The sequence below is a fragment of the Erythranthe guttata genome, chromosome 14 (genome assembly GCF_056151865.1).
Source record: "Erythranthe guttata isolate IM_541 chromosome 14, IM_541, whole genome shotgun sequence".
Classification (NCBI taxonomy): domain Eukaryota; kingdom Viridiplantae; phylum Streptophyta; class Magnoliopsida; order Lamiales; family Phrymaceae; genus Erythranthe; species Erythranthe guttata.
Genome location: NC_142546.1, coordinates 9,318,907 through 9,346,814, shown reverse-complemented (window position 1 = coordinate 9,346,814; position 27,908 = coordinate 9,318,907). Strand labels below are relative to the sequence as shown.

Below are 27,908 nucleotides of genomic sequence, written 5' to 3'. Positions count from 1 at the left end.
ATATTCACATGCATTTTTTAAGTACCATTAATTAGCCAAGTGTGTGTGCTGAATTTGATAATATTTATAAATATGATATTATTGCGTAAAAAAGGGCAAACCGGGACACACTGCATATATGCATTGTTTTTCTACACCAGGAATATAATATAATATATTATATTGCACACTTGAATAAAGTATAAACTGTGAATGAGAATAAAACTAAAAATTGTGGTATGTTTGCATGGGAATCAATCAATGACCCTTTGCCCTTTTAATTTGCTACTGATCGAACTTGCATGAAAATATCTCATCATTCTTTATCTAAAGAAAATATAAATAAATAATATAAAAAAATGTAATGCTAGCTAGCTACTTTAATTTATTCAACTTTCCCATATTCCTAAATGAACATTATGATTAAAAGTTGTGAGAATTGGATTGACAAGTAAAGCAGAAGATCCCTCCCCTAAAGCTTCACATTATATTACTCTTTTTGGTCTTAAAGTTTGCAAAATTAATTTAAAAAAAAAAGAATATTCATTTAAAAATTGGTAAGATATGGATATTCTCATTGATCCTTTAATTTGACTTCAAGTAATACTTTTTGTATTACTATATTATTATTATTCATATATTCTCGACTTTGATTACATACAGTCTTTCTTCCCATATAATTTCCACTTTACGACCAAATTAAAATAAAATGAGTTTTGCAAATTTGAATTGATTTATGTGTAGGTGAGTAATTGAGGCATGAATACTATTTATGGTGTATTTGATTGCCAAATCTTCGTCTTATTAATGCTGAATACTCCTTTCTTTTTAAAAAAATTATCAAATTTCACCTATTATTACTGCATCAATTTTTCTTGCCACCAACCTTCCACCTGTATTATTAATCACTTGAAATATAATTTTAAACATAGTTTGATTGATATCGAATATAAAATGAAATAGCATATATATATATATATATATATATATAAAGTCAAACACAGTAGAGTTGTAAATCAAAATTAGTGAAATCATAGTATATATTAATAGTATTAGTGGTTCCGCAGAAATAAAAAAAAATAGTAAGAAAAAGGTCAAGGTCAAACATCATAATTTAGTTGCGAAGGAAAAATCAGAGAAAGCAATATGGTGCTATACAAGAGTCAAACCCTACCACTACCCTCATTTTTAGTATTATTACAGTTTACTGTTTCTTTGTTTTACGAAAAGAATGATCTTCCTTTTTTCCAACAACACATACATTTGATATGTAATAACACCACTCTTTCTCTCTCCTCTCTCTCTCTCTCTCTCTCTCTGCTACTATCCGACGACGACTGTGCGCCTGCTGTCAAAAACCCATAACATAAAAACAAAAAAATAAAGAAAAGAGAAGATTCCCTCTTCTCCACCATCTTCCTTTTCGCCCTTTTCCCCAAACCCTCATATTCCTTTTTTCCACCTCCACCATGCCTTAACCCATATCAATTTCCGATGGGTTGCGCCACCTCCAAGCTCGATGACTTACCCGCCGTCGCTCTCTGCCGCGACCGCTGCTCTTTTCTCGATGAAGCCGTACGGCACCGTTTCGCCTTCGCCGAAGCCCATGCTGCTTATCTTCTCTCTCTCAAGTCCGTCGGCGTTTCCTTGGACCGCTTTTTCAACCAAGATCTCGACCCTTCTTCATCCCTCAACCTCCCCCCGCCGCAGGGGAAGGGGGCTTCGTCTCCGCCCAAAATTCAGCACCATCTCCACTCCCACTCCAACTCCGGTTCTCATCTCCACTTTCATTCCGGCTCCGACGACGACGACTCCGGTTCTGATTCCTTGCATCATCATCATCACGACAGCTCGCCGGTTCATCACCAGCACCCCTACGGCGGCGGCTACATGCCTGATTACGGGAATCCCAATCTCAATTTCCCTGGCGGCGGCGGCGGAGGAGGGGGGTTTATGAATATGAGTTATATGAAGAAACAAACGACGGCGTCTGTAGTGTACACACAACGGCCGATGAGTCAAGAAACTATGCATATGGGTGAATCTTCCGCTTCCTCTTCTTCCTATTATCCTAATTATCCCAATTACCTCACTAACACTAATCAGAATAACGGTTATCAAAGCTACGGTGCCGGAGGTGGATATGGTTCTTCTTATCCACCACCACCGGCGGTCGTGTCAAGTTCGAAACTGCCTCCAGCTCCGCCCTCTCCGCCAAGAAGCTCCACGTGGGAGTTTCTGAACCCATTCGAGACCTTTGAGAAGTATTACCCTGCTTACACTCCAACCCAAGACTCGAGGGAGGTGAGAGAGGAAGAAGGTATACCCGATTTGGAGGATGACGGCGGCAACGAGGTGGTGAAAAAAGAAGTTCACGGCGATCGGAAGTTTACCGATGGTGCGGGTGGAAGAAGCAGTCACCCAAAGGCCGCAGCATCGGAAGAGGTTGCTGAGGTGGCAAAAAATGATTCTGAATTGCAGCACATGGTGTATAATAATGTGGTGGATGTTGAGGAGAGGCCGAAAGAGCGTGGATTTAAGGCCCGTGGTGGATTAAAGGGAGATATTGAAGTTGTGAAAGAGATTCAAGTTCAATTCGACCGCGCTTCGGAATCTGGAACCGAGCTTGCTAAGTTTCTTGAAGTTGGGAAACTTCCATATAAATGGAAACACAGCAGCCATCATGGTAAAGATTTGATTTTTATTTTTTTAAACATTAGTCATTACCATCAAGATTTGTTTTTTATGTTGTAGTTTGCCACCTATTTGTCTGTAAGAATTAATTAATTCATGGTCCCATCTTTTCGGATGTTTTAAATGATTGTTCTGTAAGATTAAGAGTTCTTTTCTTTTTTAATGATTTTAACTTTATGGTATCTTGTGGCAGTTCCTTCAAAGATATTCCATTTGCCTTCTTTATCTAAAAGCTCCGGTAATGGTGATCATGTCATCTTAGATGTCGATTACGATGTTGAGCTGCGGTCTAAAAATCTTTCGTCCACTCTACATAAGCTCTATCTCTGGGAGAAAAAACTGTACGAAGAAGTTAAGGTACAACTGATAATTCCCTACATTAACTTCACCATCCCATGTTTTTTTTTTTCCTTTCTGTCTATCTTTTTCTTCCCCTGTTTCAATATACCCTGTTTCTAAACCTATTGGAAAAGTGTAGTTGATTCATTTTGTCTACTTTATTTATGTGGTCCCGTATTCAAGAATTAAATTTGAAGCTTCGTTCGGTCCTACACAACCTTCACATTTAATTCCTCACCCATATTTTCAGATGGAATATTGATGATGGATGTATTTCTTTGCAGTATGTTTCAACTGCCTTGCATGAAGTAGGGTATATTAACCTCAAAATTTTGTCATCAAAATTGTATTTTGCGGGAGTTTTTTTTTCATACTTTCCATAAATTTGCAACTCTGTCGAAATTGTTAGAGCTTCGATTGTGTTTTATTGGATTTCACTCGAAATTTCTCGTTTCTCAATCCAAGTGTAAAGTATTCTTGATACTAAAAAGAAGGAATCCACAAATGTCCACATTTACGTAATGTAAACTTTTTATCGCACTACAGTTAAGCTTTAATTATCGTCTTTAGTTAAAGTCTTCTTATGCTCTTCCCATTTGCAGGCAGAGGAGAAAATGAGAGTTCTCCATGAAAGGAAGTCCAAAAAAATCAAGAATATGGATGAAAGGGGCGCCGAGGCTAACAAAGTCAATGCAACCAGAACATTAGTCAGAAGTCTTTCCACGAAAATGAATATCGCAATTCAAGTAGTCGATAAGATCTCAGTCAAGATAAATAACTTGAGGGATGACGAATTATGGCCACAGCTAAACGAATTCATTCAAGGGTATGTTAATACTCAATACCATATTGTCTCTTACGATTGTTAATATTACATACATTTCTTCATATTTTTTTTTGGTTTCATTCAAGGTTAACTAGAATGTGGAAATCGATGCTCGAGTGCCATCACAATCAATGCCAAGCAATCGGAGAAGCCAAACTTTTAGACACAATAGCATTCCGAAAGCATTTTAGTGATTCCCATTTCGAAGCCACACGCCAGCTGGAACATGATCTCGTTAATTGGACACTAAAATTCTCGTATTGGATTTCCGCACAAAAGAGTTACGTACGAGCATTGAACAACTGGCTTATGAAGTGTCTTCTCTATGTTCCGGAAGAAACATCAGACGGGATAGTTCCATTCTCTCCTAGTAGAATCGGTGCTCCTCAAGTGTTTGTTGTCTGTAATCATTGGTCACAATCATTGGACAGAATGTCTGAAAAGGAGGCGGTCGATTCCATGAGAGACTTTGCTTCGAATGTGCTTCAGCTGTGGGACCGGGATAAGGCGGAGATGCGTCAGAGAATGTTGTCGAATAAAGACGAGAGAAAAATAAAGAGTTTGGATAAGGACGACCACAAGATGCAAAAGGAGATTCAGACATTAGACAAGAGAATGGTAACAATGTCTTCTTCGGTTGTGTACCAGAGCGAGACAACAACAACTAAAGGAGGGAGTTTACAGGGTAGTCTTCAACGTGTTCTTGAAGAAATGGGGAAATTTACTGCTAATTCGCTGAAAGTTTACGAGGAGTTATTGCAAGTTATTGAAGAGGATCATCATATTAGACACGAGAATGACAAAGTTTCTTAGTTTTCGATTTTGTTTTACGTACCATTAATTTTTCTTTTTTCTTTTTTGGTGATGATATATGAATAGAGAATAATAAAATAAAGGATGCTGCTTTATGACACAAGTCATGTAAGTTTTGAGAGTAATGTTAGGCCATGTAAAGTTACTAGTGCACTAGTTTTTATGTACTTTGTTACATTGACATTTTTGTATACGAGCTTTTCGGCTGTTATTTTTAGGACTTGAGTGTCGCTCGTATGTTCGCTGGAAATACGAGTAGAATGAATTAAAAAAGATATATTTGAGATTGGAGCATTGACAATTGAGAACACCAAGACACTAGAAAAACAACGGAGTCGCCCTTTCTTGGAACGAGAGACAGTCGGTGACACTCGTGCATCAATTATAATATTTTGCAGGTGAGTTTGGAGATCGATGTGGTGGGAGAAACATGCATCAGACAGCATCGTACACCCAAATCAACATTAATTAAACTCATCTGTGATTCTCTTTGTCTCCTCTCTAACTTCATCATATATAAATAGGACTAATTGCCAAAGCCCTTGTCCTAAACAAACACACCACTAAAAAACAAATATGATTTCTGCTAAAATCCTAAGCCACACTCGCTCTTCAAGCTTGCCTTCAAGATTATCACACCCCCTTACACCCCTATTCAACCACCATTTACATAGGCTCAAAAATGGAAATTCCACTTCCACCACTTCTTCCTTATCATCCATCACCGAAAAACTACACATTCTCGAACATCTCTATAATTGTATCGACGATTTGCTGCTTTTGCCGCACACCCACAAAGTTTTCGCCGAAGAATGCGGCGAAAAATGGGTCGAAGAAATATTGGACGGATATCTCTGCCTCGTGGATGCTTGCTCCACGGCCAAAGATTCCGTCTTTCAAGCAAAGGAGTATGTATTAGATCTTCTCTCGTTTCTCAGGCGAAGACGAGATATGAGTTCAGAAAATCTTTCCGGGTTCTTGATTTCGAGAAAGTCGGCGAAGAAGATGATTAACAAGTCGTTGAAAAATATCAGCGGTTTGAAAAACAAGCCCTCTGTTTTGGCTTTGGAAAAAGATCAAGAAACCATTGCTATTATAAGCATGCTCAAGGAGGCTGAGATGGCTACTCTGGACGTGTTCGAGGCTTTGCTGTTGAGTATTTGTGGGCATTCTTCAATGACACGTGGCAGCAGGTGGTCCCTTGTTTCCAGGCTGATCAAATTTTCGGACAAGGAGGCACGGCAGGGCGTTGAATTTGCAGAGATGGATGCTAATTTGTACAAGGTTGTTACTGCTGGTTTTATGACATCATCAAAATGTGACAATGGCGGGAAGATCGATGAGCTACAGCAGCAGCTGAGAGATATTGATGCTAGCGTACGAGTCGTTGAAGAAACGCTCGAACGCTTGTTCAAACGTTTGATCAGAACAAGAGTTTCACTGCTCAACATGCACAGTCAGCACTAGAGTAGTTTGTAATAATAGGAACAAAAGTAATGTACATAATATCTTGTACACTTTTATTCAGATATGCTGTAAAATATTCATGTATATATATATCAGTTCATACACCCTTGTTTTACTGTTTATTGCCTAAAGATCCTTAATTTTATCAACAAGTTACATAAACTCAAATTAAGACATAATGAAACAGCTTAAACTCATCTACAAGACAGCTTGTTTCCTTTCAGTTTCATTAAGGGGCCCTTGATCCAACTTAAACAATGATTTTCAGGTAATGACAACAATTAAGGCCACACGAGGGCATTTTTTGCGAGGTTTAATGATATAACAGAGCTGTCCAGATTCCGTTTGCCTGTTAAAAAGAGCACAATGACTGACCAAATCGTTAACCAGATTCGAAACTAATTATTAATCCTAAATCTCACACGCTTTCAATAATAAAAAGAGCTCTTCGTTTTTGTCGTTTGTGCTTGTAAACAATTTGAAAAATCCACTCGTGTGCACGGCTGTACAAGATTCGCAAATCCTACCCGACTCTATAATGCCACGAAAGAACATAATTTGTCTTCCTCTGTTATATATAATAAATACACTAATTAAAATCCCCCCACCCCCGCCTCGTGCATTACAGTTTAAATAATACATTACCATGTGCAGTTATGCCAATAATATTTAGCATGTTTAAATATTACACGATGGCTCGATAAATCTTGTTAGGCAAGACAGATAATAAATGACTCGTGCACAAACTAATAATGTGGTTAGACACAGCTCCATCGGTCCAAACGGTGGGAGACATTGCACAAACACCGCCATTATAATCGTAAATCCAGATCAATATCACATCACTCCTACACTAATCAAGATTCCCTTTGTCTCCTTCACCCTTGTATAAATACATACTTGCCTAATTCATAATCTTAGACATCACAAACAAAAAACTTTCTCAAATCACATACTTCTTCGGTTTTTTCGAAAACTAAGGAAAAAAAAAATGGCATTCTCTCCTTTGCAATCAAAAACCCTTCACCATAACCGCTCTCTTAGCTTGCCTTGTAAATCAGATCCATCCATATCTCATTTCAACGAAAAATTATCCACTCTAGTAAGAGATTCCGAGGCCTCGTTTTCTTCACTCAACAACAGACTAAACAACCTCAAAAACTTGTATACCGAAACCGACGATTTGCTTATGTTGCCTCACATTCAACAAGAATGTGAGGAGAAATGGGTTGACCAAATATTGGATGGCTATATTAGCCTCTTGGATGCGTGCACAACGGTTAAAGATCTCGTCTCAAACACGAAGGAAGATCTGCAAGAGCTACTTTCTTCTCTAAGGAGATCAAATGATTCAGCTAATGGAGTTCGCTGTTATCTCAGCTCAAGAAGGAAGTCGAAGAAGATTATCCAAAAGTGTTTGAAAGATTTGAGGAGTAATTTCACAAGTATTATTAATGCATCCTCGGAGACAACGGGTGTTGCGTGTACCTTAAAAGAGACAGAGTTAGCCGCTGTTACTGTGTTTGAATCTTTGTTGTCTTATTTGAACGGGGCGAAGATTCAAGCAAAACGCAGTGGCTGGTCAATTGTATCGAAGATGATGCAATCCAAGAAAGTCGTGAGCGAAGACGAAGTAGCAAATATGAATGAATTTGTGAAGATTGATGGCTTACTGCAAACGAGCGTAGAAAGCGAACAAGTTGAGGAGATTACGACTCACTTAAAAGGGATGGATTCGAGCATTCAAAGTCTCGAACAAGAACTTGATTCCTTATTCAGACAGTTGATTCGAAGCAGAGTTTCCCTCCTCAATATTCTCAATCACTAGCCATATTTAAAATGAAAATATACTTGTAAATTAAATTTCCATTCATGGTTAACTAGAAAACATAATACAGAGGTTTGTTTCATCTACATGATTCGTCTGATTTAATGTACATCAGTTGATAAAAGAAAAATCTTAACACCATCAACAAAATCGTCAATGAAATGCTCATTATTAATTAGATACATCTTAAAAAAACTACAAGTAAGAAAAATCGGATTAGCACATCGGCAAGAAAGGGGTGAGATTCTCCAACGTCCAGAAAGATTCTTGATCCCAATACTCCGTACTTAACTTAGGCACGTGTAGCTCTGTTAAACCTTCTCTCTCATTAGGCAGCGTTATCCCGTTATTATTATTACTACTAATCAACAGCCCCACATCTTCTTCAAATTGATTGCAAAACGGGATCATCGAGTCCATTGATGGGGTGATTATCGGATACGTATTTATTTCATCTTCCATTTGTACCTCCCTCTTCTGCTCCAAAACCTTCAACGACGTCGCCTTTCTGTATATTTTACACAACACTATCTCCTGCATTATTAATATAATTACATGCAATAACAATATTAGCTAAAATAATGTAAGGAAAGAAGAAAAAATATGAATAATTACGATTATTAATTAATTACCTTGGCTAATCGGGAGGATGTATCGTCGGGTAAACGATATTCGTTCATGATCCAATCGGTTTTTCTTCCACATGGCGCTCTGCCTTCATAGAAGACAAGTGTTTTCCTCAGGCCTAATAACATCTTTTTCGGATCCGATAAACTTAGTATTTTCCGATCGGAACCGGTCGCCTTCCAGAATCCGTTTTCTGTAGTCCGGTTTGGCCTTCCTCCACTGCCACGTTTTCTCTCTCTAGGTACGAAAAAGTACCATTCTCTCTCTCCAATTTTAGCCATACCTGTTTCATTAAAGATTCATTCATCAATAACCAAACTACGGTTCTAAATTATAATGAAGTTATTGTTAATGTATGTATGTATATACCTGGTAAGTGAGTAGGGTGATGCTTGTAAACATCGAGAAAGCCGATAATATCGCCACGAAGTTTCTTACCGAAAACAAAGGCATGGAGGTAGAAGTTGAGAAGCTCTTCTTCGGTGGGGTGAAATCGAAAACCAGGCAATTGAAGATCATATGTTGTTGTTGATTCATGATCCATGGCTCGTTTGTATTTCATGTCAAGTGCGTACGTGAAAACATATATGCAAGTTCAATATATATATATATATATATATATATATATATATATATATATATATATATATATATATATATATATATATATATATATAAATATATATATATATATGTATATATATATATATATATATATGCAACATAGTACATAACACTTTATTTATTATTTATATATTTAATTTGTAATGAGAAGAAGAAGAATGAGTGGAAAGTGTTAGACTCTCAAGTCTATAGAGTCTTATGAAATGTGAATGGTGGACAAAGACCAAGATTATTGTTAACGCGCTTTTTCTTTGGTTCATTTAATTTATTTCTCTTGGCTTTTACTAAACTTTCAATCCAAGGGAATCAAATATTCCCTTCCATTGAGTTTCCATGAATATATATATATATATATATATATATATATATATATATATTCTAATAATGAACAGGTTGAATTGGTCGCATAAAGACATATCATGACTGATCATCACGGATGATGCATGATTATGTGTCTTAATGGAAATTAAGGTGCGCTAAGTACCATTTTATGAGTAGAAAATTTCACAGAATTTAGGCTGTGTTTGGTTAAATTTATTTTAAACTGATAGATAAGATGTTTTACGGTTACATCTTATTTTTAAGATTAATTTTAAGAGTATTTGGATAATGAGTTTTGATATGCCTAATTGACCCAATCCAATGGGCCTACAAATTATTTACCTACTGGGCCACGAGCCCAATATCGAAGACCATTATCACCAAGGCCCAATCACCTTCAAGTAAGGTTTGGGCCCGACAATCTCAACTAAGCTATAAATAAATGTTTGAACTCATTTCTTAAGGTACGTCCTATTAACTGAGCAATACTACAATACGTATTCTCTGGACTATTTCTATGATCAGCACGTCTGACTTGACCGTCGGAGGGGTTTCCGCCGGATCAACCCCCGGCTTAGTTCATATGTTCTATGATCGCAGGTACCTCAGGATCATCAAGTTGTCAAGCTACTGATCTGCTTTGCTCTCCCAGTTTCTTTTCTACATTACCCCATGTGATCTAAGTAATTAGCATCATCAGTTTGGCGCCGTCTGTGGGAACGATGCAAACCAGATCATGCAGCTAATCAAGATCCTTCTGAGGCGTCAGCTCGGAGAAAAAATGACACAGCTAATCAAGATCCTCCTGAGGCGTCAGCTCGGTCAGCTCGGAGAGAAAATGACACAGCTAATCAAGATCCTTCTGAGGCGTCAGCTCGGAGAAAAAATGACACATCTAATCAAGATCCTCCTGAGGCGTCAGCTCGGAGAGAAAATGACACAGCTAATCAAGATCCTCCTGAGGCGTCAGCTCGAAGAGAAAATGACACAGCTAATCAAGATCCTCCTGAGGCGTCAGCTCGGAGAGAAAATGACACAGCTAATCAAGATCCTCCTGAGGCGTCAGCTCGGAGAGAAAATGACACAGCTAATAACCTCCCAGTCCGTGGAGGATCTGGCATGCCACCTCCTCCACGTGCCGCGGAGCCACTTCCTCCACGTGCCGCGGAGCCAGCTCCTCCACATGCTGCAGATCCACCTCGCGAGGTTCAGGTGATCCCTCCTCGGGACCCACCACTCGCCGATCCACCACTCCCTGCTCCTCGAATGGTTCAAATAACCGAGGATGCGTTCCAACGCATGATAGCAGAAGCTTCAACTCGCGCTGCCACAGAGGCCGTGACCCAATATATCGCCACGATGGGAGCAAATGCTCCCAACGCGATACCAACACCTGCTCCACATGTGGAGCCACCTATGGCACCACCGCCATCGACTCCCTGGGGGCTTACATCTGCCCCCAAAATATTTCACTCGCCAAGGGTTATCGACTCCCTGGGGGCTTACATCTGCCCCCAAAATATTTCGTTCGCCAAGGGTTATCGACTCCCTGGGGGCTTACATCTGCCCCCAAAATATCTCGCTCGCCAAGGGTTATCGACTCCCTGGGGGTATACAGTGCCCCCAAAATATTTCGCTCGCCAAGGGTTATCGACTCCCTGGGAGCTTACATCTGCCCCCAAAATATTTCGTTCGCCAAGGGTATCGACTCCCTGGGGTTTATAGTGCCCCCAAAATATTTTGTTCGCCATGGGTCATCGACTCTCAGGGGGCCTACTACATTATCGCGAGACAACTCCCACGAGAAGATAACTCGATCAAAACTATTATCCCGCGACGAGACAACTCCCACGAGGAGATAATTCGCTACTACATCGTCGCGGGACAAAACCGACGACTCAATTAACTTACATCGCGACAACTTGGTCGCGCTACGCGCCAACGCGCATTCACGCCCCTCCGACACACGCTCCAACGCGTTATCACACACCATCGACTACTACAATTTTTACTATCGACACGATATGTCGCCCATTTCAACATGACCCCCACATCGACTCGAGAGTGGGGGGCTTAATGATATGCCTAATTGGCCCAACCCAATGGGCCTACAAATTATTTACCTACTGGGCCACGAGCCCAATATCGAAGACCATTATCACCAAGGCCCAATCACCTTCAAGTAAGGTTTGGGCCCGACAATCTCAACTAAGCTATAAATAAAGGTTTGAACTCATTCCTTAAGGTACGTCCTATTAACTGAGCAATACTACAATACGTATTCTCTGGACTATTTCTATGATCAGCACGTCTGACTTGAGCGTCGGAGGGGTTTCCCCCGGATCAACCCCCGGCTTAGTTCATGTGTTCTATGATCGCAGGTACCTCAGGATCATCAAGTTGTCAAGCTACTGATCTGCTTTGCTCTCCCAGTTCCTTTTTGATACTACCCCAGGTGATCTAAGTAATTAGCATCATCAAGTTTATTTCCTATTTTTACTCATTATAAAATCTTAAATAAAAATGTGGGATAAATGTATTTTTTTTTAAAGATCTTATTTGCTCTCAAACAACTTATTTAAAAAAAATTAAGATTTTTTTTAAAAAAATTAAGATTTTTAAAAAAAATTACCAAACACTTTGGAAGAGCTTATAAGCTCTAAAACATCTTATAAGCTTACTTTAACATCTTATAAGCTTATCCAAACACCTTCTTAATCCAAAGTAGCATTTAAAAAATAAATGAATTAATATTTTCACAATTAAAAAATAGTTCTCCCTCTGTTCCACAATAATCGTCTCTTTTTTAAATTATTTTTGTTCCATATTATCTGTCACTTTATATTTTCAATATTGCATTAATTGTGTAATTATCAATTTTATCCTTATTAACTATCTCCAACACTCTCTCACATTAATTATTGGCAAGGGCATTTTAGTATAAGAACATATATTTTTCTAAAATTAAACAACATTTATTGAGATCCTTGATCCTTGTGCACAAGCTAAAAACAACAACTATAAAGGAACGGAGTGAGTAAATCTTATTTCAATTTCAAAATACTATATAAAATTTGTCGGCTTGAATGAGTCCAAGGACAAATGTAGGCGCGACTAATTTTTCTTCACATAATTACAATTCAAAATTATTAGCAGTTCAATTATATTTATATTATATGTATGAAAAAAGTATTAAAGTAAATTAATTAACCAAAGTAGTTAACAATTGCTGGGAAATATGGACCGAGCTTTAACCAAAGTAGTTTGGGTTGGGCCCTAATGAAATGTTCCCAGACCCAATCAATAAACAATTGACCCAGCCAGCCTATTTTTTTTTAAGTGTAACCAATTAAGACCATCTTAGACAATTTGCGTCAGTTATTCTTATTTCTTAATTAATTAAATTAAATTCATTTCAGTTTTATTTATATAAAAAAAAATAAAAAAAATGGGAGTGCTTGCTTGTACATGCATCTGTACTATTGTGCATGCATGCATGTATGGTCTAATTTTGGACAGCAAGTAGATGCAAAATATGTGTTTGATGGACAAACTGCAGTACAAATGTATAAATGTATTATCCTGTGGTTGTAATATAAGACAGCCTAAGTAACTGGGACCATCTTGTTCTCAATCCAGTTAGCAAACTGTAAGGTTTATCTTTAATAACATATGCCACACCACACCTAAATACATTTTCCCATCAAATTAATTTAAGGTACCAATGTATCCCACTCCCACATGCTGTAATTCAATCCCTTATATTTCCATCAACAACTCAGAACTTCTTGTCTCCACCTCCCTTCACTATAAATCGCACCCCGAATATCGAATCTTTAAAGATTTCAGTTTTCCGTCCCCGCTTAACCTTATAAAATGATCACCGCGAAAAAAATCGTTCATATGGCCAAGAAATGGCGGAAAATTGCGGCCCTCCAAAGCAAGAGAATCCCGTTTCCAAGAAACGGTAGTTTTGCAATCTACACCGTTGATCAGAGGAGATTTGTGGTTCCGTTAGCTTATCTTGAAAATTCAATATTCAGACAGCTTCTGAAGATGTCCGAAGAGGAATACGGGCTTCCAAGTGACGGGCCTATAGTATTACCGTGCGATTCACTCTTCATGGACTACGCCATTTGCTTGATCAGACAAGGCCGAGGTCTGGATCATTTCCAAGAAGCTTCTAGAAGCCCATGCTCCTTGTCACGCTTATACGAAGGGCAGATGAATCACCAGTTGCTTATACATTGAGCACTGCTATAATAGAATAACACAATAAAATATATAATTAGTCAAAAAAAAAAAAAAAAACATTTCGAAAGTCTATGAGTGGTGAATATAGTACTGTTAACCCCTGGCTTTGAATCTATATTTGTAATTTGATGAAATTCATACATACAAATAGTAATTGAGTTGCAGAAATGTTTCAATATTTATCGGTGTACTAAATAATATTATTCTGCATGTCAGACTAATTATTTCTTGCATAATATGTACAAAAACTTGTACATCTACTCACAAAACAGGGGCAGAAAGATAAACGAAACGTGGATACTTAACAAATGTCTCCATTTCAGTTTCTAATGTATTGACAGGTTATGCATACAACGTTTTAACTTAAGTAACCGTTGTGTTCCTAAGTAATTATCAAGATTAATTTAAGAATCGACAGATATGTACGAACGACGGAATAAAAGGTGTAATGATCATGTTTGAGCACTTGGGAATAATAACTCTACCAATGGAACTCTGGCTGCTTTTCATCCACAAGTTATGCCTTGTTTGGTGATTGGGTCCAAAATGCCTCATCTTGCACCGGCCAAATTTCCATTTCTCATTCTATTCGGAAACGAACTTTTACGGAAATTAGGCCGACAATTACTATAATCATCATATAATGTCACCTTTTTGTTCTTGTGGCTCTGGAGGAGTTTAACCCTTCTAGCTTAACGATCATTTTAAGAAAATTGGACCCGATTTGTCATCCACCAACTCAGCACAAGCAAAAAAGAAAAAAAGAAACTAAAATGAACCACCTCAAAAATCGACACCTCGGCAATTTCAAATTCCCCTGTTTTCCCCCAAACACTCACATGACTTGCAATCCCAAAAACCCTACAATAAAAAAGCAATCTTTAATGCATTGTCTATTCTATATCACCTTCCAATATATATATGTATATATAGATATAAACCGATACCCCATTCACCATTTTCTTCATTACATCAAAACACAAACAACAACAATCAACAACCCTCCAAAACAAAAATTCTTTCAAGAAATATCCACGATATGGTGATGATGATTAGTGCAAGAAAAATGATGAACATGGCAAGAAAATGGCAGAGTGTTGCAGCCTTAGGAAGAAAGCGTGTAATGGGTGAAATCAGCACCTCCGAAGTAGTGGCGGAGAAAGGGCATTTCATCGTGTACACGGCCGATAAAGTGCGATTCTCATTCCCGATAGCTTATCTCGACAGTTTGATTTTCCGGGAGCTGTTGAGAATATCGGAAGAAGAATTTGGACTGATGAGCGATGGACCAATCATATTGGCCTGTGATTCACAGCTGATGGTGTATATCAGCTCCCTGATGGAAAGGAATGCAGCTAAAGAAGTCGAGAAAGCTCTGCTTTTGTCAATGGCTGCTTTTCGATGTTCTTCGTCTTACTACTATTTAGATCACCACCAAACAAGTCAGTATAATCCACTCTGTGGCTGCTGACATTTTTTTGGTCATACAATTTTGTAAATATACAATTTGAATCAAAAAATGAAGTAATTTTTTTTATTGAAATAATTAAATCCTATCTGAATCTGAGAGATTATTTTTTGGAATTCTTTTTCTTTTTGAAACTCAAGAAACATAATTACATGAAAAGAATTACAAAAGGGTTAATTAACAACACATGCACAACTTGAACCATATTTGTTTCAAGTTAGTTATTCATATTCTGTTTTACTACTGATCTTTAGCATAACGTTGTTGTTTTATTACATCTTCGACATCTTTGTAGTCGTTTCAAACTCGCCTCAATAGTTTTGTCCTTGGATATATGGCAATTACCTCGTGTCTTTCATTTTGTCTTCTGCTACTGAGTTTTACTTTTATTCGGCGGTCTTGTTACTAAGTTCTCAAACTGTCCATTTTGTCTTCTGTTTCCGGTGGCTGCAGCATCATCTTATTCCCACATAATCAACGATAAACTATCATTAGAAAAACTACATGGTATTCCATAATCCAACGACTCACGAAAAGACACGTACGACAATGAAACCATAAATCTCAAGAAATCTTAGTTAATAAGACAAATTCATAGTTTTCATAAAAAATATCCCTGTCTGAAAATTTCCCTCTTGGCATTACCTCCTTAAACTTTACCGATCAATGAAACCACAAAAAGTCCTATAAATTCTAATCAATTATTTCTTCAAACCTGAAAATCAATAAAAACAGCTACAGACCAATATTATGGCTACAAAACACATTCCTTCAATTATTTCCCTACTAATTATATTTGCCAATTTCATCCCTAGTACAGCTGCTGCTGCTAATAATAATAATAATAATACACCTAAACTCGTATTCATTCTCGGTGATTCGACAGCAGATGTTGGCACTAATAATCATTTAAACCTAAGCAAAGCAATAGCCAATTTTCCACATAACGGAATCGATTTCCCCAACTCTCAGCCGACTGGGAGGTTCAGTAATGGCTTCAACAGTGCTGATTCTCTTGGTAATTAATTACTACTCTAATCACTCTTGATTACTTCTTAACCAATGTAATTAACCATATCTTCTTTTTTAATGCTCAAATGATGATCCAGCCAAACTTTTCGGGCTAGAAAAAAGCCCACCGCCGTTTCTGTACCTGCTTACACTCGGATCCCGTTTCCAAGATAATCTCTACAGAGGTGTTAATTTCGCCTCAGGTGGCGCTGGCCTTTTAGATATAACTGGCAAAAACTTAGTAAGGACCTCTTTATAATGCCGAATCATACATACATAAATATTTCATTACATGACTTGTCCATTTGTATTGTATTTGCTGAACAGACAGTTGTGCCGTTATCAGAGCAGATCGCTCAGTTCCGATCAGTTCGTAATAACTTCACAGCCATGATAGGTCCATCTGCAACACGAAAACTCCTCTGCAAGTCTTTATTCTTCATCAGCATCGGAAGTAACGACATACTCGAATATTTTTCAACAAAAAATCGAATGCCTCAAGACGAGTATATTTCCATTCTCATATCAACATATTCCAAGCACATTACAGTAAGGGCTATCTTTTCTTTTTTCTTTTTACGAATTTAACTTTCAATAAAACCGAGATAGCTAATCAGTTACATACCTTTTCATGTTGGCGTTATATCAGACACTGTACAGACTTGGAGCAAGAAAATTTGGATTCATAAGCGTGCCACCTGTCGGTTGCTGTCCACGTCAGCGACTTGTCCAAAAGGTCGTTAACGGTAAAGAAGGCTGCTTCAATCCCATGAATGATTTTGCTCTGGCTTTCCACTCAGCACTCGACACCCTCTTATCTCAAATCGACTCACACCTTCCCGAAATAAACTACTCCCTCGGAAACACATACAAAATGACATTCGATGTCATTAAAAACCCAAAATTCTTCCGTAAGAAAATATATTCAACATTATAATTGAAATAACTGAATTATATGTTCAAACAAAAAAAAAATACTGAAGCACTAAAATTTTACCCATCTTCTTGTTCTGTCTGAATTGTCTTAGAATTCGAGAAGGTGGATTCAGCTTGCTGTGGATTCGGATACTTAAACGCAGCGGGCCCTTGTAATAAAACAGCAACACTTTGTCCTAAACGGGACAAGTATTTATTCTGGGACATGTTCCATCCAACACAGAAAGCCTCCGAATTAGCAGCTCTAACACTCTACACCGGTCCTCTATATTACGTTTCACCGATTAATTTTTCGCAACTCGCAAAGGACAACTAGCAATCTCGCGATGAAACAACTCTGCTTTTACTACTTAAGCACGTCCTGTATCGAAAAATAAGCGAAACTCTAGCAAGATTCATAATTATCTACCGAGATGAGAATAGTGGATAAGTTGCTGTGTTTTTATATTCCTGCAAATGCAATAATAATCTTTCGAGTTTCTTTAAATCATTCTCACGTGTCGTTAATCGGTTTCTATCAAGAACAGATAAAGCAATACAGAACTAAGTTCAGACAACCTCAGTAATCTTAGTTTATTCATACATGAAAAAAGTAAAATCTTTACAACATAAAACATTTTGTTTAAAGTGTGATTATCAAACATGATTATTAACAACAAGTACAAACATAAATTAAAACTCTTTATTGTTTATCTCTCTAAACAATCTCACTGCGTGAGTATCTAATGACGTGCCTTCTCAGCCAGAGCTGATACATCACCATATGAAACGCATCAAACGGCTGAGCTTCATCGTTCCACACCAGATGCTTACTCGCCGCCACACCCAATTCCTTCATCTCACCGTACTTCTCCTCACTCAGCCCATTCACCACCTGCTTCAGCCGCGCGGCGGCGCCGCCGTGAGGAGGGGTGGCAACCAGCAAAGCTAGGTCAGACCATCTCAAAATATCCATCAACGGCAAGTCCTGAATCGGACGGTCGACAATCACCACCGGCACGCAGCCCCACGCCATCGCCTCCACCATAGAAGCCACGTCGCCATGGTAAAGAAACAAGCAGAACTTACTCTCTGTAAAACCCCGCATGCGATTCAACGGCGGCGGCGGCTCCGATTTTTCCTCGATGAAGAAATCGGCGTCCGATTTCAACTCGTTGACCAATTGTGACTCCGTCTCCCCGTCCCATCTCAGGTAACCCAGAAACGAAGTCGCCGTTGACTTTTCCACCGGCGCGTGGAGAAGCGTGAGAGTGGATTTGCTGAGGGGAGGTAAGGTGACGTCTTTATGCGGGATGAAATAACCGGAGACAACGGGGAAAACGGAAATCTGAACGGAATTTTTCTTGAGTTCTAGAACATTCCTGTCGGAGGAAAAGTCAATACCGGCGGGGGAGAGAAAGAAATGATCGGCGCCGAGGCTGCGATTCCAGTAGGGGAGGTCATTTCTGAGTTCTCGAACAACGCGCGATAAAGAGCGCGTGGAGGTGTCAGGGGAAAAGGGGACGAAGAAGAGGTGGGCTTCGGTGGGGTCGTGGGTGAGAAATGGGCTGCGGCGGAGGGAGGTGTAGAAGAGAGAAGCGGTGGCTGCGTTGGGAAAATCAAAGGGTTTAGAAGGGGTGTAAATGAAAATCTTGAAAGTCGTGAGCATGGTGTGGTAGTTCTGGAAAAGTGTGGCGGCGGAGTGGTAAGGTGACGATGAGGCGGCGGAGAGAGATGGGAGGAGGACGAAGAAGATGGAGAATACAGCGGTGGTCGTTGCCGCCATAGGTGGTGGTGGTGGGTGGTTGGTCAATCAAAGAATTTTCTTTTTTTTTTTTTTTTTTTTTTTTCTTTTTTTCCTTTTCTGGGTTTTATAAAAAAGTGTGTGACTTGGCAATAATAATAACTTTTAGTTAGTTGCAACAATAATTCAAACTTCTGTCACTTTCTTACTCCACTATTTAATCATAGCATCACTACTTGGCACAAGATATCTCACAAACCAAACACAGCACAACTAAAAATAAAAAAAAAAAGATGAATACATTTCGGCCTCGTTTGGTTGGGGAGATTAGCCATGATTAACTAAATAGTTGGACTTTGTTTGATGTTTGGTATCCCCAATAACTTACCGGGTCGACCCGCAAATATTATGTTATCATGGCTTATCTTGCCTTTTAAGCATGTTTTTTGTTGGACCTTCCAAGGTCCAATAAAACAATTGAGTTTCATTAGATTATTTAGTCTTATCTTAGCTAATCTTATCTTGCCAACCAAACGGGGCCTTCATGGATAAGCCTGGATAACAGAAACAATGGAGGAGTGAATATGTTTGACAGTGAAGCTGCTAAAACCAGCAGATTTCACCACATACTCCCATTCTTCAATACTCCTCTCTTTCCCTTTCTCCGTGTGTGCCAACATCACCATATCCAACGCCAACCGAACATCGTTATACTTATCGACCTCGTCCTTTTCTCCAATCACCGCCTCTGCTATTATCACTTTCCCCCATCCCTCCGGGATTGCTTCTCGGCATTTCCTCAGTATTACGATGCACTCCTCATCGCTCCAATCATGCAACACCCACTACAGGTACCACATATATAGATAGATAAGGAGTTCTTTTAGCATTTCGATATCATACAGTATACTAATTAAATGCAACAAACTCCAAAAAAAGAAAAGAAAAGAAAACATATATACCATGAGAAAAGCAGCATCAGCCTTTGGAACAACCTCAAACATATCCCCACCAACATTCTCAACACCATCAAACTCCGGTGCAACCGAAGCAACATGAGGGAGATCAAAGTTAATCCCATGACTAATCGACGGACACGATTTCATCAAAGTCCGAAGAGCCGTTCCATCACCTCCACCAACATCCACCAAACAACCAACACCCTCAAACGCCTCTGGACAACGATCAACAATCGCTGACATGGCAATCCTAGCATGTGAAGCCATCGCACCGTTGATCAGACTGCTGTGGCCAGGATTCGAAGACGCATAAGCCCACACGTCTTTTCCGTGCGCTGCCTCGAACGGAGAGTTATAATCTCCGTTTCCTGAAACGCGCGAGCTGAGTTTGAGCCAAGGAGAGAGCATCACATGGCTGCTTTCTATTGGCAGAACCCCAACTGTGGCAACAACTGTGCCAACAGTTCGTGATTTGGAGGACTCTTGGAGTGATAAGGTGTCTCACAATATCTGGAGAGATAAGGATGAAGAGTCCTACAAATCATGTAAATCTTGACCGAGAAATCCCAAGTGATTTGGAGTCCTGTAGCAACGAGTTCAACCCCAACATGGTAGTTCAATAAGATAGAGTTTATCTAGGATTTGGAGTAATCTTATGTAATTTACGATACAAACTCTTCTCCTTTAAATAGAGATGTATCGTCTCATTCTCAACATATGAAAAACACAATCTTGTGCTCACGTTTAATTCAATAAAATAGTTTCTCTCCTCGTTTTTATCTTGGTATCAGAGCCAGAGTGAGCACACACACATACACACACAAAAAAAAAAAAAAAAAAAAAAAAGGGAAAAGATTTCGGCAATTCACAGTAGCAGTCCATCTTCTGCTATCATGAATTCTTTATCCCTCAATGTTGGAAATTTCATTACTCTTAAACTCAGCCCCACCAACTATCCGCTATGGCGCGAACAAGCCCTGTCTCTTGCAGAAAGCCAAGACCTACTTGGTCATCTTACCAACGACGATCCAGCTCCACCCCAATACACTACACCGGAACCTCCCACCGCTGCTAGTTCAGCAACTACTGCACCAAAACTATCCGACGCCTACGTCACATGGCGAAAGGCCGATCGTCTTCTCCGAGGATGGATCATCGGTACGCTCTCTGAAGAAGCACTTGGTCTCGTTATTGGCCTTGATACATCAAATTCGGTTTGGGAAGCATTAAAGAATGCCTACGCCGAAGATTCACAGGAACGTGAATTCACATTGCGACAACAAATCACGTACCTCCGTAAGGACGACGACAAAACAATTGGAGAGCACATTCGAACCTTCAAAGGCCTATGTGATAGCCTCGCTGCAATTGGCAAGGCCATTCCAGACAAGGAAAAAGTGTTTTGTCTTCTCACCAGCCTCGGTTCTCAATACGAGACTTTCACAACTACCATGCTCAAACCACCGAGGCCAACATACTCTGAGCTAGTCTCACAACTTCAAAGTTTCGATCAGTGACGTAGTTGGTTTTTCCAACCAAACAAATACTACGCCGTTCGCTTCCCAAATGGCATTCTATAGCCAACAACAGCGCATGTCTCATCAATCGTCCTCAGGATTTCAAAATCAGAAACCAAAGTTTAGTTCAAATGGAAGAGGATTTCAAGCACAACAACCCAGAGATCGGAATCGCAACTACTCCGGCCATACCTCGAATACTCAACAAAAGCGGCCTCCGCCACCTGGACAACGCCGTATGACGCCTGCTGAGAGAGATCGATATCGAGATGACAAATGTCAATATTGTGACGGGGTCGGACATATTGCTAAAATATGTTGGTGGGTGCCACAAAAACCAACTCAACATGCAGATATACCCCATGCACTTGCAGCACTCACCCTCGACAACACCGTCACGGACACTGAATGGACTTCGGATACAGGCGCATCGAATCACATGACAGGTAAATCAGGTATGATCTCTAATATTCGACAATACTCTGGTGCTGACTCGGTTCTCATCGGTGATGGGTCTTCCCTACCAATTATTGGTGTTGGAGACTCAAGCATTAAGCAAGAGCGTACAATTTTACCACTTAAAAATGTTCTGTTAGTTCCTCACTTACAGAAAAATTTACTTAAGGTCAGTCAGTTAACGTCGCAATATCCGATTAATTTTGAGTTTACTAACAAAGATTTTTGTGTTAAGGACCGACAATCAGGGCAAGCGATGATCACAGGGACGCGCAAGGGTGATCTTTATGTCATTCGTAGCTCTCCAGAACTTCATTTCTCTCATCGTTTCAAATCCGGTTCAACGGAAATTTGGCATCAACGATTAGGACATCCTCAATTTTCGAGTTTACAATATTTGAAAAATAAAGGTTTCATTGATGTAATTGGCAGCACTAAACCTAAGCATATCTGTGATAGTTGTCAATTAGGAAAACTAAGTAAATTTCCTTTTTCTAGTTCTCAGCATTCAAGTTCGTCTAGTTTTGAAAAAAATCATTGCGATTTATGGGGACCTGCTCCTATTTTATCCATTGGCAAATTTAAATATTATGCTTGCTTAGTCGATGATTATTCCAAATATACTTGGCTTATTCCCTTGCAATTTAAATCTGATTTTGTTGATGCATTTCTTGTTTTTGAACAATATGTCTATCGTCAGTTTAATAAAAAAATCAAGGTTTTTCACTCCGACGGTGGAGGCGAATTTATCAACACAAGGTTATCTACCCACTTTCTCTCCACTGGAATAATCCATCAGGTATCATGTCCATATACTCCAGAACAAACAGGTATGGTTGAACGTCGTCATAGAATTATAAGAGAACTTGGGATGACCATGTTGTTTCATAGTGGTACCCCTCTTTTTTTATGGGTCGAGGCCTTTGCTACGGCTGTTTATCTAATTAATCGCCTACCTACGTCTTCCCTTAACAATGAAACACCATACTTTCAATTGCATAATACCCACCCTGACTACACCTCCCTTCGTGTTTTTGGCTCTAAATGTTTTCCTTACACTTGGGATACGCGAAAAAGTAAATTTGATGCGAAAACAATCCCTTGCATTTTTGTTGGTTACAGCGATAAATACAAAGGCTACAAATGTTTTCATCCTCCTAGTCGCAAATTTCTTATTTCTCGTCATGTTGTGTTCGATGAATTATTTTTTCCTTACAAAGATACCTCAAAATCTGCACCACCTCCACCGCATACTGTTAGTATTTTTGATTCATGGCTATCTGACTCTAAGATTTCTTCTGCTTCATCTAGTGCAGGAACCCACACTGTTGGAACAGTTGCTGTCGGATCCGTTGCACCAACTGTCGCAACAGTTGTACCAACTGCGGCAACAACTGTGCCAACTGTCGAAACAGTTGCACCAACAGACTCGCCGCCGTGCTCCAGCTCTCTCCCCACAGTACCACTGCCACTTTCACTCGGCAACCCTCCAACAGTGCTAGAAACTCCACTTCATCCTCCACTTGATGAGGTCATATTGCCGCCACCACCTGAACACGAACCCGAGCAGAACCTAGCACCTGAACCAGCACTCCCACCCATACGAACCATTATCACCCGATCACAAAGTGGAATCCTAAAACCCAATCCAAAATATGCCCTTCTGTCTTCCGTTCTCTCCGTTAATATCCCCCGAGAACCTCGTAATATACGTTCTGTTTGGATGTAGCAAATTTGCGATGATTCTTGGTTTTGCTTGAAAAAGCCACGGTGGATCAAATACCTCATTATGCGGTGGAGGATGGAAGGGGAGCAGTTGAGAGCGGTTGATAGGTCGGTATGAGTCATTGATCCGCCATTGATTTCCAAAATATCGGCTATTTTGAGTTCGACTGCACATTTGACTACCGCCATTGGAGTGAATCCAAACACGTACTCCCATATATCCACTTGTGCCTGTGCTTCTTCTTCTTCTTCATTGATTTTGCTTCCATTTTTATTAATTCTTGATATATGGATAAAAAAACTAAGAAGTCTATATAGACTTGCTCCACTGGACTCAAACTTATAGGAAACAAAGAATAATTGAATATATAATTAGGTGAAGGAAGATTCTGTGATGATATGGATGAATGAGTAAGAGTAAATTAATGTCACCAACTAATTTGTATTTATATATATATATGTATTGTATCTGAAATTAATTTAATTCATTGCATGATGGCAACTAATAACACGTTAATCTCATTATATTGCTAAGTAGCATGATGTTTTAATATGCATGTGTTTCTTAATTGTGCAACCATACCATTAATTAATTGTAGATAATTATTCCCTCATGCATGTATGTATAATTAATCAATCAGAGACAAACAAGCACACAAGGTCAGTACATACAGAATGCACCAGCCTGCCTAAACCTAATCTCCCACTCATATCATTTTTGGTGAGTCGAACATGACAACCGAAAGTGCTGATGCACAAAGAGACAATTAGCTAGTTGGAAGCCCATATAAGAAATATTCAGTGGTTTTAATATTGGGCAGCCCAATATGAAAATATTGACTACGAGAACTGGGGTTTACTCGTGCCCACCACAATTTCTGTAATATGTCTAATTGGACCACCCAATAAGCATACAATTTCTTTATCTACTGGGCCACGAGCTCAATATTTCAAAAGTCCAATCACCTTCAAATAAGGTTTGAGGGTTTCCGCCGGATCAACCCGATCTAGAGTACGTGTTCTCTGTTCGCAGGTATCTCATGACCATCTAACTCGTGAGCTAGTGATCCACTTTGCTCTCCTAGTTCATCATATCTCAATTTTTCTGAGGTGATATATTTCTAGCATCATCAACCTCTAATTAGGTTTTAAACCTACAATTCTCACTTTAATTCTTTCTTCATTAGCTATAAAATTATATTTAATCATACACATTCATACTAATTGCTAATTCTTAATATGAAATGTTATTTGCGGTCACAAAATTGCTATACGCGGTTTATAACAAAACCCCCAAAACTTTTATAAATATCTAAAAACCCCCCAAAACTGCAAATAGCAAAAAAAAAAACAAAAATTCAAAAATTCGAAATCAAGCTTGAAGAAGGGTTGGGCTTCGTTTTCTTGATGTAATTTTGACTATTTTATGTGTAATATGCAATGGATAGGTCGATTACGCACGGAACCAATTTCATGTTAAAAAGCCCTACAAATTGATTTGTAGGGCTTTTTTTTTCGCAAAAAAATGTTCGAACACCCAAGATGGGGGCGTTCGTACACTCCTTGGGCGCCCATCTTGGTTGTTCAAACATTTAAAGGAAAAAAAAAAAAATTGCACTGGACGTCCAACTCGGGCGCCCAAATGCAGCTTGCACGCCCATCTTGGGCGTGCACTGCATGAATGAGCATTCAAATTGGACTTTTACACGTTTTGGGGGGGTTTTTAGATTTTTTTGAAAAATTTTAGGATTTTAATGAAATAAAGTGTTTTTTTGGGAGTTTTGTTATAAATCGCAAATAGCAATTTTCAAACCGCAAAACGCAATTCCCTGATAATTGCCTACAAAAATATAAAATAATTATCCCACTGTTTGTGGGTAAATAACCAATCATCAATCGCCACGTAGCCACACGCATATGCATAAATAAAAATTTGATTCTTTATTTCTCCGCTTTCGTCAACCCACCCACCTCATCCCTTTTGCCCATCACCACCATCATTTCTGCTCTTCTCACTCTAAAAACTCTTTAACTAAACCCCATCTTCTTCGATTACAACTCTACAGAAATTAAAATTTACTGGTAAAAAACCTTGAATTTTCCAGCTATGGTTTTCTCGACATTAATTACATCCTCCTCCTATATTTGCTTACCCAAAGCCAACCGCCCTATCACTCGACGCTCAATCCGGTGCTCCGCCGCTTCTGTTTCGTCTAAATTTGATCTCAAAACTTATTGGACGACTCTAATTAGAGAAATCGATCAGAAACTCGACGAGGCGATAACGGTGCAGTACCCCCAGCAGATCTATGAAGCCATGCGCTATTCAGTTCTCGCCAAAGGCGCTAAGAGAGCCCCGCCTGTCATGTGCGTCGCCGCCTGTGAGCTCTTTGGCGGCCACCGCCTCGCCGCCTACCCCACCGCCTGCGCTCTTGAAATGGTTCGCTTTCCATCCTTTTTAAGTTTTCTGGATTTTTTATCTTCTCAATCTCGAAGCCACATTGAATTAATCGTCTGTCTTGTTACTAACGTTAGTACTAAATCTTAATAATTTTGCTTTTGGTAACCTTGATTTTGCAGAAATTTTAGATTATATTTATGCTGTTTGAAAGAATCTCAACATTGCTCAAGTATTAGTATATAATTTTGAATTAGGCTTGACCAGAGTACAGAATTCTATTCAGATGAATTGCTGTTGATATCAATATATCTATCTGCTCATTGACTTAAATCACCTATTAGGATTGCTTGCTACACAACTTGTGTAGGCATGGTTATTGCCTAATTGCCATTGTTAAATCGGATGCTTCCCTTTGACTTATGTGGTTTAGTCTCTAGATTTCAAATGTAGCAGTAAACTAGTCTTGAGCCGCACAAATTTAAAGCAAATACACATTTGTATAGACAAGGGGGAAGGCGTGCTTGATGGGGAGGATTTGAATTATTACATAAACATCAATTGGGACCGAATGTTTTTTTATATGATGGAATTTTTCCAGTTTTAGTTGAGATTCTTATATTCAATTCAAGTGTTCTCCGAATCAGTTTTAGAAAAACTAGTCCATCTTTTAGAGATTTTTAGACTCGTGAACTGATCTTGTATACGTTTGTCTTCTATCAGTAACTTTGGAAAAAAAACAAGTATTCACTTTAATGATACAAAATATTCGAACAATACCTCCACTGACAAGAAGTTCATACATTACAGTGAAGAAGCGAGATCTCATACAAACCAAACATGGGATTTCTCTGAACTAGAAACATTTGCATCTGTAAATCATGTGAATGACAGACTACATAAAGTCTATCATGTTTTGCACTTTTGTCAATTTCGACTTTCATGTCTGAAATCTTGTCGTTTGTTTACACGTAGTCACATTTTCAGAAACTCCAACTTTTTCATATTCTTTATAATCATTGTTTCCCTTTAAATAGGTCCACGCGGCTTCACTAATCCACGACGATTTACCATGCATGGACGACGACCCTTCTAGAAGGGGCCAGCCCTCAAACCACACGAAATTCGGTGTTGACATGGCAATCTTAGCCGGAGACGCACTATTTCCACTAGGGTTCCGCCACATAGTCTCCCACACCCCAACAAATCTCGTCCCAGAAACCCAACTCCTCCGCGTTGTGGCGGAGATCGCACGGGCAGTGGGGTCCACCGGCATGGCGGCCGGCCAGTTCCTCGACCTGGAGGGTGGGCCCAATGGGGTCGATTTCGTCCAAGAAAAAAAGTTTGGAGAAATGGGGCAATGCTCTGCTGTATGTGGGGCCCTACTTGCAGGTGCATCAGATGATGAGATCGAACGGCTGAGAAAATACGGGCGGGCAGTGGGTATTTTGTATCAAGTGGTGGATGATATTTTGGAAGCGAAATTGGAGACGGAGGAAAAAGAGGGAGAAAATAAAAAGGGTAAAAAAAGTTACGTATCGATTTATGGAGTGGAGAAAGCAATGGAAGTGGCTGAGGAATTGAGAGCGGAGGCTAAGAAAGAGCTGGATTGCTTGGAGAAATACGGTGAGAAGGTTTTACCGTTGTACAGCTTTGTTGATTATGCTGCTGATAGAGGTTTTAGCTTTAAATGATGGTTTTGGTTACACCTATTAATTATAGAGCAAGTACTATATATTGATGTCTGTAGTAAAAATAAAAGTAAGTAAAACATGTTTGTATTGTTGTACTTTTTATATGCACACACACTGATTTAAGCATGAAATGAAACCATGAAGAAAGGTTTAATAGAGCAGCCTGACTTGCAACTCTTTTCTGGAGTTGTCTCTGTGTTATTGTTATTATTACTAGTAACCATACCCGTGCGTTGCACGGGTGGCATT

At 39.2% G+C, this 27,908-nt stretch overlaps 10 protein-coding genes across 11 annotated transcripts; 7 read left to right on the top strand and 3 right to left on the bottom strand.

Moving 5' to 3' along the window:
* Nucleotides 1–1,079: 1,079 nt before the first annotated feature.
* LOC105954653 (uncharacterized) lies at nucleotides 1,080–4,868 on the top strand. Its single transcript, XM_012978324.2, has 4 exons — nucleotides 1,080–2,665; nucleotides 2,867–3,030; nucleotides 3,615–3,838; nucleotides 3,925–4,868. The coding sequence occupies exons 1-4, from the start codon at nucleotides 1,474–1,476 to the stop codon at nucleotides 4,649–4,651; spliced, it is 2,307 nt and encodes a 768-aa protein (XP_012833778.2). The 5' UTR covers nucleotides 1,080–1,473; the 3' UTR covers nucleotides 4,652–4,868.
* A 244-nt stretch (nucleotides 4,869–5,112) lies between these two features.
* On the top strand, nucleotides 5,113–6,222 carry LOC105954654 (uncharacterized). Its single transcript, XM_012978325.2, has one exon. It carries the CDS (start codon nucleotides 5,228–5,230, stop codon nucleotides 6,116–6,118), a length of 891 nt encoding a protein of 296 aa, XP_012833779.2. The 5' UTR covers nucleotides 5,113–5,227; the 3' UTR covers nucleotides 6,119–6,222.
* Nucleotides 6,223–7,043: 821 nt separating this feature from the next.
* LOC105954655 (uncharacterized) lies at nucleotides 7,044–8,076 on the top strand. Its single transcript, XM_012978326.2, has one exon. The coding sequence runs from the start codon at nucleotides 7,110–7,112 to the stop codon at nucleotides 7,944–7,946; it is 837 nt and encodes a 278-aa protein (XP_012833780.2). The 5' UTR covers nucleotides 7,044–7,109; the 3' UTR covers nucleotides 7,947–8,076.
* On the bottom strand, nucleotides 7,967–9,189 carry LOC105954657 (NAC domain-containing protein 6). Of its 2 annotated transcripts, none has more exons than XM_088813065.1 (3): nucleotides 8,943–9,189; nucleotides 8,579–8,856; nucleotides 7,967–8,480 (listed from the first exon to the last, which is right to left on the bottom strand). In XM_088813065.1, the coding sequence occupies exons 1-3, from the start codon at nucleotides 9,133–9,135 to the stop codon at nucleotides 8,163–8,165; spliced, it is 789 nt and encodes a 262-aa protein (XP_088669191.1). In that variant the 5' UTR covers nucleotides 9,136–9,189; the 3' UTR covers nucleotides 7,967–8,162. The 2 variants fall into 2 exon arrangements, with proteins under 2 accessions (XP_088669191.1, XP_088669192.1); XM_088813066.1 differs by having other exon boundaries at nucleotides 9,012–9,189.
* A 4,009-nt stretch (nucleotides 9,190–13,198) lies between these two features.
* On the top strand, nucleotides 13,199–13,982 carry LOC105954590 (auxin-responsive protein SAUR68). Its single transcript, XM_012978255.2, has one exon. It carries the CDS (start codon nucleotides 13,395–13,397, stop codon nucleotides 13,767–13,769), a length of 375 nt encoding a protein of 124 aa, XP_012833709.2. The 5' UTR covers nucleotides 13,199–13,394; the 3' UTR covers nucleotides 13,770–13,982.
* A 685-nt stretch (nucleotides 13,983–14,667) lies between these two features.
* LOC148765138 (auxin-responsive protein SAUR68-like) lies at nucleotides 14,668–15,356 on the top strand. Its single transcript, XM_088813530.1, has one exon. The coding sequence runs from the start codon at nucleotides 14,812–14,814 to the stop codon at nucleotides 15,241–15,243; it is 432 nt and encodes a 143-aa protein (XP_088669656.1). The 5' UTR covers nucleotides 14,668–14,811; the 3' UTR covers nucleotides 15,244–15,356.
* A 467-nt stretch (nucleotides 15,357–15,823) lies between these two features.
* LOC105954532 (GDSL esterase/lipase At5g55050) lies at nucleotides 15,824–17,677 on the top strand. The gene is made up of 5 exons (XM_012978203.2): nucleotides 15,824–16,258; nucleotides 16,350–16,492; nucleotides 16,579–16,800; nucleotides 16,901–17,162; nucleotides 17,280–17,677. Exons 1-5 carry the CDS (start codon nucleotides 15,991–15,993, stop codon nucleotides 17,501–17,503), a joined length of 1,119 nt encoding a protein of 372 aa, XP_012833657.2. The 5' UTR covers nucleotides 15,824–15,990; the 3' UTR covers nucleotides 17,504–17,677.
* Nucleotides 17,678–17,735: 58 nt separating this feature from the next.
* Nucleotides 17,736–19,099, bottom strand: LOC105954652 (putative glycosyltransferase At5g25310). The gene has a single exon (XM_012978323.2). The coding sequence runs from the start codon at nucleotides 18,950–18,952 to the stop codon at nucleotides 17,885–17,887; it is 1,068 nt and encodes a 355-aa protein (XP_012833777.2). The 5' UTR covers nucleotides 18,953–19,099; the 3' UTR covers nucleotides 17,736–17,884.
* A 60-nt stretch (nucleotides 19,100–19,159) lies between these two features.
* LOC105954531 (acetylserotonin O-methyltransferase) lies at nucleotides 19,160–24,278 on the bottom strand. The gene is made up of 4 exons (XM_012978202.2): nucleotides 24,217–24,278; nucleotides 23,543–23,847; nucleotides 19,873–20,351; nucleotides 19,160–19,755 (listed from the first exon to the last, which is right to left on the bottom strand). Exons 1-4 carry the CDS (start codon nucleotides 24,276–24,278, stop codon nucleotides 19,453–19,455), a joined length of 1,149 nt encoding a protein of 382 aa, XP_012833656.2. The 3' UTR covers nucleotides 19,160–19,452.
* Nucleotides 24,279–25,476: 1,198 nt separating this feature from the next.
* GGR (geranylgeranyl reductase) lies at nucleotides 25,477–27,817 on the top strand. The gene is made up of 2 exons (XM_012978322.2): nucleotides 25,477–26,007; nucleotides 27,003–27,817. Exons 1-2 carry the CDS (start codon nucleotides 25,675–25,677, stop codon nucleotides 27,657–27,659), a joined length of 990 nt encoding a protein of 329 aa, XP_012833776.2. The 5' UTR covers nucleotides 25,477–25,674; the 3' UTR covers nucleotides 27,660–27,817.
* Nucleotides 27,818–27,908: the final 91 nt, after the last annotated feature.

Coding starts and splice junctions, on each gene's coding strand:
- LOC105954653 (XM_012978324.2), top strand. CDS start 1,474: ATGGGTTGCGCCACCTCCAAGCTCGATGACTTACCCGCCGTCGCTCTC. Junction 2,666..2,866: donor GAAACACAGCAGCCATCATG/GTAAAGATTTGA, acceptor ATCTTGTGGCAG/TTCCTTCAAAGATATTCCAT. Junction 3,031..3,614: donor AACTGTACGAAGAAGTTAAG/GTACAACTGATA, acceptor TCCCATTTGCAG/GCAGAGGAGAAAATGAGAGT.
- LOC105954654 (XM_012978325.2), top strand. CDS start 5,228: ATGATTTCTGCTAAAATCCTAAGCCACACTCGCTCTTCAAGCTTGCCT.
- LOC105954655 (XM_012978326.2), top strand. CDS start 7,110: ATGGCATTCTCTCCTTTGCAATCAAAAACCCTTCACCATAACCGCTCT.
- LOC105954657 (XM_088813065.1), bottom strand. CDS start 9,135: ATGAAATACAAACGAGCCATGGATCATGAATCAACAACAACATATGAT. Junction 8,857..8,942: donor TCACCCTACTCACTTACCAG/GTATATACATAC, acceptor TTAATGAAACAG/GTATGGCTAAAATTGGAGAG. Junction 8,481..8,578: donor CATCCTCCCGATTAGCCAAG/GTAATTAATTAA, acceptor TTAATAATGCAG/GAGATAGTGTTGTGTAAAAT.
- LOC105954590 (XM_012978255.2), top strand. CDS start 13,395: ATGATCACCGCGAAAAAAATCGTTCATATGGCCAAGAAATGGCGGAAA.
- LOC148765138 (XM_088813530.1), top strand. CDS start 14,812: ATGGTGATGATGATTAGTGCAAGAAAAATGATGAACATGGCAAGAAAA.
- LOC105954532 (XM_012978203.2), top strand. CDS start 15,991: ATGGCTACAAAACACATTCCTTCAATTATTTCCCTACTAATTATATTT. Junction 16,259..16,349: donor CAACAGTGCTGATTCTCTTG/GTAATTAATTAC, acceptor ATGATGATCCAG/CCAAACTTTTCGGGCTAGAA. Junction 16,801..16,900: donor CATATTCCAAGCACATTACA/GTAAGGGCTATC, acceptor GCGTTATATCAG/ACACTGTACAGACTTGGAGC.
- LOC105954652 (XM_012978323.2), bottom strand. CDS start 18,952: ATGGCGGCAACGACCACCGCTGTATTCTCCATCTTCTTCGTCCTCCTC.
- LOC105954531 (XM_012978202.2), bottom strand. CDS start 24,278: ATGAGTGGGAGATTAGGTTTAGGCAGGCTGGTGCATTCTGTATGTACT. Junction 23,848..24,216: donor TGTACTGACCTTGTGTGCTT/GTTTGTCTCTGA, acceptor CCATATATCAAG/AATTAATAAAAATGGAAGCA. Junction 20,352..23,542: donor AACAGAACGTATATTACGAG/GTTCTCGGGGGA, acceptor TATCACTCCAAG/AGTCCTCCAAATCACGAACT.
- GGR (XM_012978322.2), top strand. CDS start 25,675: ATGGTTTTCTCGACATTAATTACATCCTCCTCCTATATTTGCTTACCC. Junction 26,008..27,002: donor CCGCCTGCGCTCTTGAAATG/GTTCGCTTTCCA, acceptor CCCTTTAAATAG/GTCCACGCGGCTTCACTAAT.